General features: G+C 35.7%; 1 protein-coding gene across 1 annotated transcript in view; it reads right to left on the minus strand.

The window, feature by feature from the left end:
* The window catches only part of dus3l (dihydrouridine synthase 3-like), an 11,715-nt gene extending 2,938 nt beyond the window's left edge, over window positions 1–8,777 (minus strand). Inside the window, exons 1-15 of the mRNA XM_015402705.1 lie at window positions 8,541–8,777; window positions 7,601–7,686; window positions 6,977–7,253; window positions 6,539–6,890; window positions 5,175–5,245; window positions 4,966–5,061; window positions 4,757–4,798; window positions 4,073–4,225; window positions 3,862–3,978; window positions 2,471–2,536; window positions 2,225–2,335; window positions 1,429–1,525; window positions 1,231–1,306; window positions 373–561; window positions 7–112 (exon numbers count right to left, since the gene is read on the minus strand). Of these exons, the coding sequence (XP_015258191.1) occupies window positions 7–112; window positions 373–561; window positions 1,231–1,306; window positions 1,429–1,525; window positions 2,225–2,335; window positions 2,471–2,536; window positions 3,862–3,978; window positions 4,073–4,225; window positions 4,757–4,798; window positions 4,966–5,061; window positions 5,175–5,245; window positions 6,539–6,890; window positions 6,977–7,253; window positions 7,601–7,677 (1,830 nt within the window). The 5' untranslated portion in view covers window positions 7,678–7,686; window positions 8,541–8,777. The remainder of the gene's footprint in view (window positions 1–6; window positions 113–372; window positions 562–1,230; window positions 1,307–1,428; window positions 1,526–2,224; window positions 2,336–2,470; window positions 2,537–3,861; window positions 3,979–4,072; window positions 4,226–4,756; window positions 4,799–4,965; window positions 5,062–5,174; window positions 5,246–6,538; window positions 6,891–6,976; window positions 7,254–7,600; window positions 7,687–8,540) is intronic.
* Window positions 8,778–10,903: the final 2,126 nt, after the last annotated feature.

The raw sequence follows: 10,903 nt of genomic DNA on the forward strand, positions 1-10,903 counted from the left end.
GTCAGCATGCTGACTTGCCATCAGGGACTCCAAGTAGTTCCTGCCCATGTAATATGGAGGCCTCTCGTTTATCTTCTGAGGCACTCGCTCCAACAGGCCCACGGGAATATATCTAAGAGATATAAGAAAACAATACAATTAATTTCTCATTATTTGACTTTGTTATGGGTACTAAAGTAAAAAGAAAAAAACAATTAAAACAGATTGATGTAATTATAGTACACACTGTTATAGGGACCCCTAAAAACCTCTTTTATTGTATGTGCCCCCAAAGAGCTTGATTCACTAGGATATCAGTAAGCATGCATGTTACAGGTTTAATGAGGATTAAAATAAAAAGTGCCATTTGAAAAAAAGACTGCTGTTTCAGACCTGCACATAAAGGAGAGCCACTCCAGCAGGAAGTTCCGGGTCTTTTCCACACCCTGAGTGTCAGAACCCCAGTGTTCCAGGCCAAAGTTGGTGAAATCCTTCAGGATATCAAGTCGCTCACTGGATGATATGTCCCAGTGCCGGCTCTCCTTTATCTCTGTGAAAATCCAAGGCTTGATGAGGGCCCCCCTGAGATAAACAAGACAAAACTTATTAAAATATTATACAATTTCCATAGAGCTCTTTAAATGAAAGGAATTATTATTAACAAGCTTTTTTTTTAAGTCTATTTATAATCAGTACTTTAAAATCTTATATTAGATGTTTAGTTTTCTAAATAGGTTCAAAATACGTAATTATATCTTCAACTAAAACTTGTACCTTTTTGTAGAAAGACCTTTGAGAAATGCCTGAGCTGTAGCATCACACTGAATTTAAAGATTAAATTCAGTTCATTTAAAATAAGAACAATCTAGTGGTTAAATCCAAAAGTGCAATAGAGACACACAAATTTACAAGAATGCCTCTGGGAGGATGAGCAGTTATTTTCAATTTTTTTCTACTTGTTAGGCTTTTTTTTTCTTGCACTTGTCAACTTCAAATTTAGAAGCGGCTTTGATGTGACGCAAACAATCACTCCTCTGTGGTCATTAATTTCCTCCCACTTTTGCACCAAGTAAACACCAGAAAAATGAGAACACTGCTGCTGCGTTTGCCCTTAAATCCAAATGCAGATCCATCCTGATGAGTGAAAACCATTAAAGTAAAAGAGGATGAATATTCTCCTCCATGGCTGTAAATCCACCTGCTCAGTGGTTCTCATCACTTTCTCAATAGAGTATGTAAAAAAACACCAACCTTGCAATCATGATACCAGAAACACCGGTCTCTCGTGCTTTCATGGCATCCTCATAAGACAGAATGTCTCCATTACCTGGACAAAAACAGGTTACAATAAGTTCAACTCAAATTTAAACCACATCCTAATATCTATAAATAGTTTTACAGCCTTGGATCCGCCTTTTGTTCTGAGTCTTTTTTTAAAACTCCACGTACCAAATAATGGAACAGGACTGGCCACCTTAGCACATGTGCTGATATAGTCCCAGTCAGCTAACTTTGTGTAGCGCTGTTCCCTGGATCTGCCATGCAGCTGTAAGAAAATAACATCGTTATAACTCCTGTATGTCAACCTCAATAATAAACAACCAGCCATGAAAGAGAAAAAAATATGAGGCAAAAACCTATGAAGCAATACTACACAGCAATCTATGTAGATAACAGAGATCTTTAAATTAAAAGCTTTACAAGTGCTTTTACATAATAAAAACACTTTGATTTTATTCAATCCATTAGTAATAATTACACTGTGAGTTACTGTACAATGTTGGATACTTTCAAACTTCCTTCAACCCTAAAATTGAGTAAAATGTCTAGGTGTGAAACAATTGGATTAATCAATTATTGAAATATTTATCAACTAATTTAGTAATCGATTATTCTTTAACTGGACTATAGAGACCAAAACATACCTTGAGCTGATACAGAAACCTACTTAGAGGAGTAATTATATCAAAATTGTAAATATATATGAATATTTTGCATTAAAATAAACTTTTTCATCAATATGTTCTTACCAGAACTCGGTTTTAGTTTCACCTGGTTTTATTCTGTAAAAAAAGCCTCTTTAAGGAATCTTTTGATATCTGATTATCAATTGGAAAAATAATCGACAAAATCGATTAGCAAAACAATTGTTAGTTGCAGCCCTAAATGTTTCCCTTCCCTTCGCCCTAAAACATGTAACTGCCATCAAACCTTTACGCGTGCCTCCTTCTAAGTGGAGACTCACCGTGATCATGGAGACACCCCAATTCTTCATCTCTCCTATAAGTTTGTGCGCAATGTTGGACTTCTCCTGCACACCAGTGCGGATCTTCACTGTTAGCGGGACATCAAGGACCTTCAGGAAGTGACGAGAGACACATTTTTAACCAGTCTGAGCTTTCTAGATATGTCAAACTCAATTTAAAACTTATTTCTTAATGTGGTTCGTTTTAAAACATCAGCAAAACAAAAATATATATTCTCTACTTACATAATTCATTCCCTTAATGATATGTTCAAATTTTCTGGTTCTGGTCATCAAGCCACATCCTCCACCCTGATGATGGAGAACAAATAGAAACAGTTAACAGGTTGTATAATAAGCTTTAATGGTTGTGCCATAAACTACAGTCTGTACCGATAATGGAAAACATATCTACGTGTTGGTTTTTATGAAATGAACTGTAAAAAACATGTTTTATTAAGTTTAAATTAGGCCTCCTAGGTGTTAAAACTTCCATTTTCAGTATAAAAAGCAAAGTCCACCCTGATTTGTACTTTAATAGAGGTGTTTATATCAACTTTAATGTTTATCCTGTTGAATGGATTTTCTTTACTTGAAATTCTAGTCCTCAGCCTGGATAACCTAAATGTTGAAATCCTCCCAGCATTTAAAAAGCTAAACTAGAAACGATGGGAGAAAAAAAAAAACTGTAACAAGTCTTGAGTATTTTTGGCCCTAAACTGAGGAAAAGAAACCTAATAGCTTTTTCAGGTCAGTGAACACACCATACATAAATCCTAACAACAAACTCTGATAAAGCCAACATTAAGCCTGCATGCTAGTGAAGCTAGATGAGTCAAAGTGGATTCTTCTGTGTCTATGAGGTGTTTAAAAATGAAGGCAGAGGAAGCATAAAGTAATCTAAAAGGAAACTGGGTTTTCCATGTGTTGAGAATCTCCTGTTCATCCAGGCTAGAGCCTCTAAAGAGAGAGGGACATCTTCAGTAGCCAACAGGAAGGCTGAATGGAGTTTAGTTTTTTACATTTATGCTGCAGCCTCAAAATTCTTTACAAAATCCCCCACTTTATGCTAATTAATACAATAAAAAAAAAGGATATTTTTTCACATGTATCCACAGGGTTTGTACAAATCTTTATTACCGGTAAAACACCTTTGACAGCAACTACAGCTTTGTGTCTTCATGTTTTTAGGGTGCTTTCAATTACTCCTCTCTGAAGACCCTGCCAAGCTCAGGCAGGTTGGATCTGCTGCACTGATATAGATATGTTTTTTCAGATATTCCTAGAAATTAACAAAGTAAAAATCTGTCTGTCAGAGACCCTTCTCTGACACTTAATGTTACATCCGCTATGAACTGCTTGTGTAAGAAAGGCCGGGCTGTGTGATGTGGTGGCTAGCACCGATTAGTCTCACATCCCAAAAACATGGCTGCTAATTGGTCTTTCTAAACAACCCTTAGGTTTGAGCCCCTGTTCACACCAATTAAGTTCCACAAAGGATGGAGGAAAGTTAAAAATATCAATTGTGAATGCTTTTAAGACAGTGTTGTAAAGATAATGCTTTGGAAGGTGAGATGCATCCACAAAAGTTTTCTCCTTTTCTCTGCCAAGCTTAAAGAGGCTAAACAACAATTCACCTTCTTATAAACAAGATCAATGGGGCATCCAGAGTTGATATCCACAAAATCAACATCAGTGTAGGTGTTGATGAGCTCAGCACACCTCGTCATGGTATCTGGAAAACAGCCTTCGACCTGCAGCAAAACATTAGCATAATGTTAATTCCAGAGAGAGAGACGCAGAATATGTCTGCAGAGGCTCGCAATAAGCCCGACGAAAGACCATCACCTGAACACCAAACAGATCTTCACTCTCATGCCTCTTCAGGAGGGCCCACTCTGACTGATGCCCCTGCAGCAGGTTTGTGCACATGGCCATCTCCCCACAGGTGATGTCTGCTCCAAAGCGTTTGCACACGCGACGGAAAGGCAGGTTCCCGCACTGACAACAAAACATAAAGTTGGATCTTTGTCAATGTACATCCACTAATTTTAATGTATTTATTAAGATTATATGTGACAAACAAAAAAAAAAAACAAAAAAAACTAGTGCATAATAAAAAAGCTTTTCTAGATAAGATAGAGATTTCTTAAAAGTGCAACTTTACTTTAGCAATAGCCCCAAATGATGGACTGTACAATGCTTTGGGAGATATTAAAAGCTTGTAATTATTTCATAAACCTCTAAGTCTGGTTACAAACAGGGGGAATCTATAACTGCTTTGGTGGCTTCTGGCTCCTACATGTTGCTCTGGATTTTACTCAGACGATTCAGAGTTAAGGAGGAAAAACAGCCATGCTCCATTTTTCTGATTTTCATTAGTTTTACTTCACATTTATGCATCACTTCATATTTAGTACACAATATCCCCCTGAAACAAATTAAAAAGTTTAAAGTTATAACAGAACTTCAAATAAAAATAAAATATAACGACTTATTTAAAAATTAATGTTCTTCATCTGTCCTACTTACTGTTGTTAGAGGAGCGAGATAGAGCTTGTCCCGGAAGTCAACCTTCAACATAGACAAATGTTTAAGAAATTAAGCTCAAACAACCTTGCAGCAACTTTTAACACACTTCATATAAATTAGCTTATAATGGTTTCTACAGGTTTCTGTAAAGAGGATTCTGTTATTAAATATAAAGAGGAACTTAAAAAGGAAGTTTGTCTGATATGTACCTTTTTCTTTTCACAGGATCGCAGTTTGATAACATCGGCATCTGTTAGTGGGCCAATAGTTTTCACTGGAGGCTGGCTGTCTGGGCTGGTGGGGAGCTAATAAGGGAAAAAACAAAAAGGCTAAGATTAATAAAAATAAATAAATAAAAATAAAAATGCAATAACAGACTTAAGATTGCCAAAGAGCATATGAAAGTTTCAGGTTGTACCAGTTCTTCAGTAGAAACATCCTGCTTGTCTTCTGTTGGGTTTGTAGATACCTCAGCTGTGCAAAGATCACCTGAATATACACATAAAATAAACTCGTTCAAATGTATTTTAGATCATAGTTCTAAAATATTTGGAAAAATTAAACATTTTAAAGTTGTTCAAACTTTATATTGACTCTCTGCCTTTTGGCAAAGAGACCGTTATCATCAGTAAAATGGTTGTTTGCTTTTATTAAGGTTCAGTAAATATTGCATTTATAATGTGTGAAGGAAGCAGATAAGCTAAAGCAAACCAGACGTTTATTTTTGGAGCCTTTTAATCACAATTGCTTGTCGATTTGCAGCTGCTCAAAAGTGGTTCTCAGATTGAACCATTTTCTCTCTTAAGTTTTCTGCACTTTCATTTAGGAAAAGTTGCTGTTAGCCCTTCACCTACATATAACAGCTTATTATACAAACTATGCTACAAGTATTTTTTTTTTTGGTCAAATTACACTCACAAAGTGGACATGAAGAGATCCTACTTGAGGAGGGAAATGTGCTTTATTTGGAAGCACTGGGTCAGATTTGAAAATAAAATATTGCCCATTTTGAATCAAGTGAAAGCTTACAGACCAGTTTCAGCTATTCTCCATTAATTATTGGTGCCATCCACTTTGTGTTTGTTCTCTGTTTTTATTTTTCCTTCTACTGCAGCTACAATTCTCATTTTCTTCTTTGTAGTCTCTTATGTTTTCTTTGAAGCCAAAAGGACACCTGGGACCAGCCTGCATGGATCATTTATACACATATATTGACTAGAAAGAATAATTCAATATTACTCAAATTAAGCCAATACTTGGGTCAAAAGTTATTAAATAATGCTTTACGGATTTTATTTTTTACCGCTTAGCCGAGAGACTGAATTTGACTGCATTGCAACATGATTTTGATGGAGTTGAATTGTTTGAAACTGGATGGAAATGATAATAAGATAATTTTGGAATTTACTAGGTTGATATTAACTCAGTGTGTTTGAAAATTAATTTTATTTAAATGGGGTGTCAAATTTGATTTGTTATAAAATATAATAAGATTTGTTATAAAATGGAGACATAGAAATAAATTGAGATTAATCTAAATTTAGTGTTTAAGAAGTCCTATGTGTGCAAAATCCTGCATAAAACCTTTAGCAGGCTCCTGCAAAGCCTGAAAGTTTCATACACAGCTTCAAGAAATGTCGCCTATGCTGAAAACTTCACAGCTGCCAAAAAAAATATCCATACTGTAGAGAAAGTAAATAAGAAAGCTGATGCATGGGGAATTTAAAAAAACATGACCAAATAAAGACTTCTGTGACTCACAAAAACAAACCTGTCTCTTACCGTTCCCTTGCTGTTCCTTCTTATCTCTGTTGTTACAAAGCGTTTTCAGGTACTCCTCTGACTTTTCGAAAGTGACTGAGCGCTTCCTCAGGCGATACTGCAGGTCTTTACTCAAGCTGTTCTTCATCATAGTTCTGCCTTCGTAAGCTTTAACCAGGTCTGCCTTCTCCATGGTTTTGAAGTCAGCAGTAGTGTGGGCCTTAGCGAAGCGACAGGCGAGCCCGTATTCGCATTTTCCAAATGTGTCGTAGAGGTGACAGCGCTCCCCGATGTCAGCGGGCTTAGAGGCCATGTACTCTGCCACATCGTGGTAAAAAATGCACTTGTCGCCAAACTTGCACGCAGCTTGGTTCTAGAAGGGTGAGAATAATCAATGTTATTGCTGGGATCTAAAATTATTTTGAGAAGGATCTTAAGAGTCCAGGAAGAGCGTTCTACCTGAATGACTGACATACACAGTCGCTTTTCTTCATAACTAGTGGGCTTTTTGTGCGGCCTTGACTTGTTCTGTCCCCGAAATTTTTTCTTATCCATTTTCTCTGTTTTCTTTGCATCTTCAGGGTCCAGCTTGGGTTTTTTAGATTCAGGTTCTTCTTCCACAGAGGGATCTTCTTTTTTCTCCAGAGGGGTGCAGTTTTCACTGGCCTTCTCTCCTTTGGAGTTCTGCCATTCTGAATCCAGAAAGCCATGAAATTTATCTTTGGTGGTGATAAATCTGCAGAAAAAGGGAGATTTATTATTTTTTTTTATCATTTTGTTCATAGCTCAAATGTGTTAATGAAATAAATCGGTCATAATGGCACAATAAAAAAAAATAAAAAAATAAAAACTCAAAACAATAACAATGCAGATTACCCAATTTGCATATGTAGAAGATTTTTTTAAATAAATGAAGTGAAATGTTCTGCTGAATTTGGCAGAAATGTAATGTATGCATCATTACTGGTAACGTAACATTACTGGTAAGGATGCACGACGATGAGCTACCATGTTGAAGCTGTTGTAATGTTCACTCTAAACAGTAGTTTTTACCAGTGTCCAGTGTTTATCAAAGCTTCTTACTCTTGTTTGATGGAAGCTTCTCCCTTTACAGCAGCATTTGTTGCTCTCTCTGTTGTGTCCTCCACTGACGCCTCCATGTCTTCACCCTGAAACAATGAACAAAAATCAACCGTTATTGTAGAACCAAACTGTAAATGTATTTTATCATTAAAATAATTTACTATGAAGTAAGCTACCAACTGAGTAGTTGGGTATTTTTATAAATGGTTTGCAGAACTGAGTCGGGCACGAGCAATCAGGACGTTTAGCTTTAGCACAGACCAAAGATTATTTTATTCAGACTCTGCATGCTAACAGTTATTTTGCTGGAGGTGAAGTAATGCAACCTAATCTCATTTTATATATTTATATTGATCAGGTTTTTCTCAAGACACTAATAGAAGATACTAATATTGTTTAATCGCCCAGTTTAAGAAAGTAATTCTGCTTTTTTGCTCCCCAACTTAATCATAAACCCATCTGTTGGTTCTTTATTACCAGAACAGCTTAATTTACCCTAAAACTGAATCACACCAAGATGGATTCCATTTACTGATTTCTAGATTTCTTATGACATCTGCTGGTACTGGATTTTATTTAGGGTAAATTAAAAACAAAATGGTTTAGATTTTTTTTTAAACCATACATAACTTTCCTTGCATCCTGACTTTCAGTGATTACATTTTGTAATCCTGTTTAATAGGAGACTTCAGCTGATATATATACATATAAGTGGACGCACCCATGCACCTTTTCCTCCTTATAGCAACTTCTTGTTTTTGATTCTTTGAACCGATGTAACTAGTAAATTTCTCTACTGTGAGATCAATAAAGTCAACCAATCAGTAATTTAAGAATTTGTCTTGCATTTGCACACAAACTTGTATCATTCTTAAATGCAGTCAAAATAACAATAACATTGTTTAATATTAAGTCCAACGGGACACAAAGTCTCACTTACCTGCTCCTTTAACAAATCAGTAAAAGCTACAGTATGATTTGCAAGTTAACTCAAAACTCTGCTAACAAGCTAACAACTTAAAGCACACTTTCCCGCACCGTAGCTCTTTATTTAATATAAAAGTGTAAATCAAACTATCTCGTCAAAACTTAAAACTACAAAGAAACCCGATTCAGCTGATGTTAGCAGTAATATTTCACGGTCTAACATGCCTTCAACACCGTGAGGTAAGAGCAGTGCAACCGTCTAATAATCCCGATAGTGGACGTCTACTGCCAAAAGGTTGGTTCCGCATGAGGCGAATGTAAAGAAAATTGGGCTATGCGATCTGAAACAGTGGCTTCGTTCTTAAAATACGTTTAAATTAATGAAATTTCTGAATGAATAAATAAAATTTAAATATGTGAATTTCATGTCTGTAATAACTGTTCATTTCCATGTAGAACATGGGAGGGCGCTGTTGCAATCTTTTTGTCTCTGGGCACATTGGGCTCTTTCATGCATATTATGGCCCTGACAAATTTTGGCAGCATCATTTGGAGGGCACTCCCCACAGCTGTTTGGAGCCTCTTGATTGATTGACTTTATTGATCTAACAGTGGAGAAATTTACTCTTTGCTCAATAGTCCACTGCACGCCTGTCCAGTTTATTATTTTTTTAACACTACCACGCCAATAGATTTCCTTAGCCAATCAGCTCTTTACATAAACCCACTGTGAAAAATAATAACAGTAAAATATGAAATATATAACTGTAAAAGCTATCCTGTGAGTCTGCTTCATCCAATATATATGAAAACAAATTATAACTGTGTTCTGTAATTATTAGATATTTTTCTTTAAACAGGACATTTTCTAAACTGCACTTTTTTAACTTATTCAAAAGGTCTAACCAACTTAGTCCATCATGACATGACATACACACAACATTTAAACAGATACACATGGATAAACCACTGACGTAAAAAGAAAAAAAAAACAACTCACAATTATTGAAATCAATTCAGTATCTTGAATGGATGCAGCTTTTATCTGTGTTGACGTAACAATGTATTGCTGGATCCTTGTTTTGCCACATGTCAAAAAAAAAAAAAAAACTTCATATAAACCTACAAATCTCCTCTACTTTGCAGCTGTAGGGCTGTTTCTCTTTCTTTTAAAAAACATTCTCCTTTTTTTTCCATTAAAATCTCTAGTGCCAGTGGGGTGAAATAGGCACTTCCAGGTTAGATTCTTCTAATTATTGTTATTCTTACCAAGAATAAAGTCAGGAGAATGAAGCTAAAGGGATACAAAAATAATCTTGGAATATTACAAATATTATTAAAAAGGTTATATAAAAAATATTACCAATATAAAGTATATTCTGAGATCTAATTGCTTCTGATACTGTTTAGGTGTCTGTGTCTATCAGCAGATTTGCCACATTCAACATGGTGGACGCTCTGATTCATCTGCAGAATAGGCAGACCCTGTCCGATGAGGCTTCCATGTATATAATGTCTATGGTTGCAGTGGCTACAGCCCACTGAGGATGCTCAAATTGTCCAATTCATCTAAGATGACAATGTGGGAACAAGGCTGTCTAAGTGCAGAGCATTGAGGAGATACCAGACACATGGAGGAGGTCATAGGAGGGCAACAATTTGGCAGCAGTACTGCTACCCCCCTCCTTTTATGAGGTCTAAATGAGATTATAATCTCTCATTCAGACTAGTATTAGTTTACACACCCTTTTCTAACAGAGGCCATCAAATTTCACTCTAAAACGTCTTGGTTCACGATACTACGCACTCTCAGAATATCCCAAGGGCCTGCAGAGGAGACACTGTGCCATAGTATCAAGGATTCTCCATCCTAAACAGTTTTACACAAATGTATCATTTGTTTCACTTCAAATGTTAATTTAATCTGACCAAAGCATAATTTCAGTTAATGCCTAAATTTTTACTTACTACCAATCTTTCCTTTTTTTTTTATGCCTGCCAAAAAAAAAAAGAAACTTAGGCCTGTGGATGCTATCTAAAGGTTGTCATGGAGACCCTAAGATGCTACTTTTTGCTGTGCTGAAAATTAGCATAGCTTTTCCTAAAATTTTTAACCATCATGTGTTGGAATAAATATGAATTTTTGGTCAGGGGCTAACAAAATTTGTATTTGTGTCAAACCATATTTTAACTCCAGGAAATCAGTAGGTAATGGTTTGTTAATCAAAAGCAACACTCGATTTTATTCAATTTAAAACAAACTATACATTGATTTGGTTACATTTATTTTAATGATACTATAAGTTTTGCAACATGTGATTTTGTAAAAAAATATATAAATTCAGTCATTTATTTTTTTTTTTACAAATAAAATAC

This window comes from Cyprinodon variegatus, unplaced genomic scaffold (genome assembly GCF_000732505.1).
Source record: "Cyprinodon variegatus isolate N-32 unplaced genomic scaffold, C_variegatus-1.0 Scaffold1386, whole genome shotgun sequence".
Classification (NCBI taxonomy): Eukaryota; Metazoa; Chordata; class Actinopteri; order Cyprinodontiformes; family Cyprinodontidae; genus Cyprinodon; species Cyprinodon variegatus.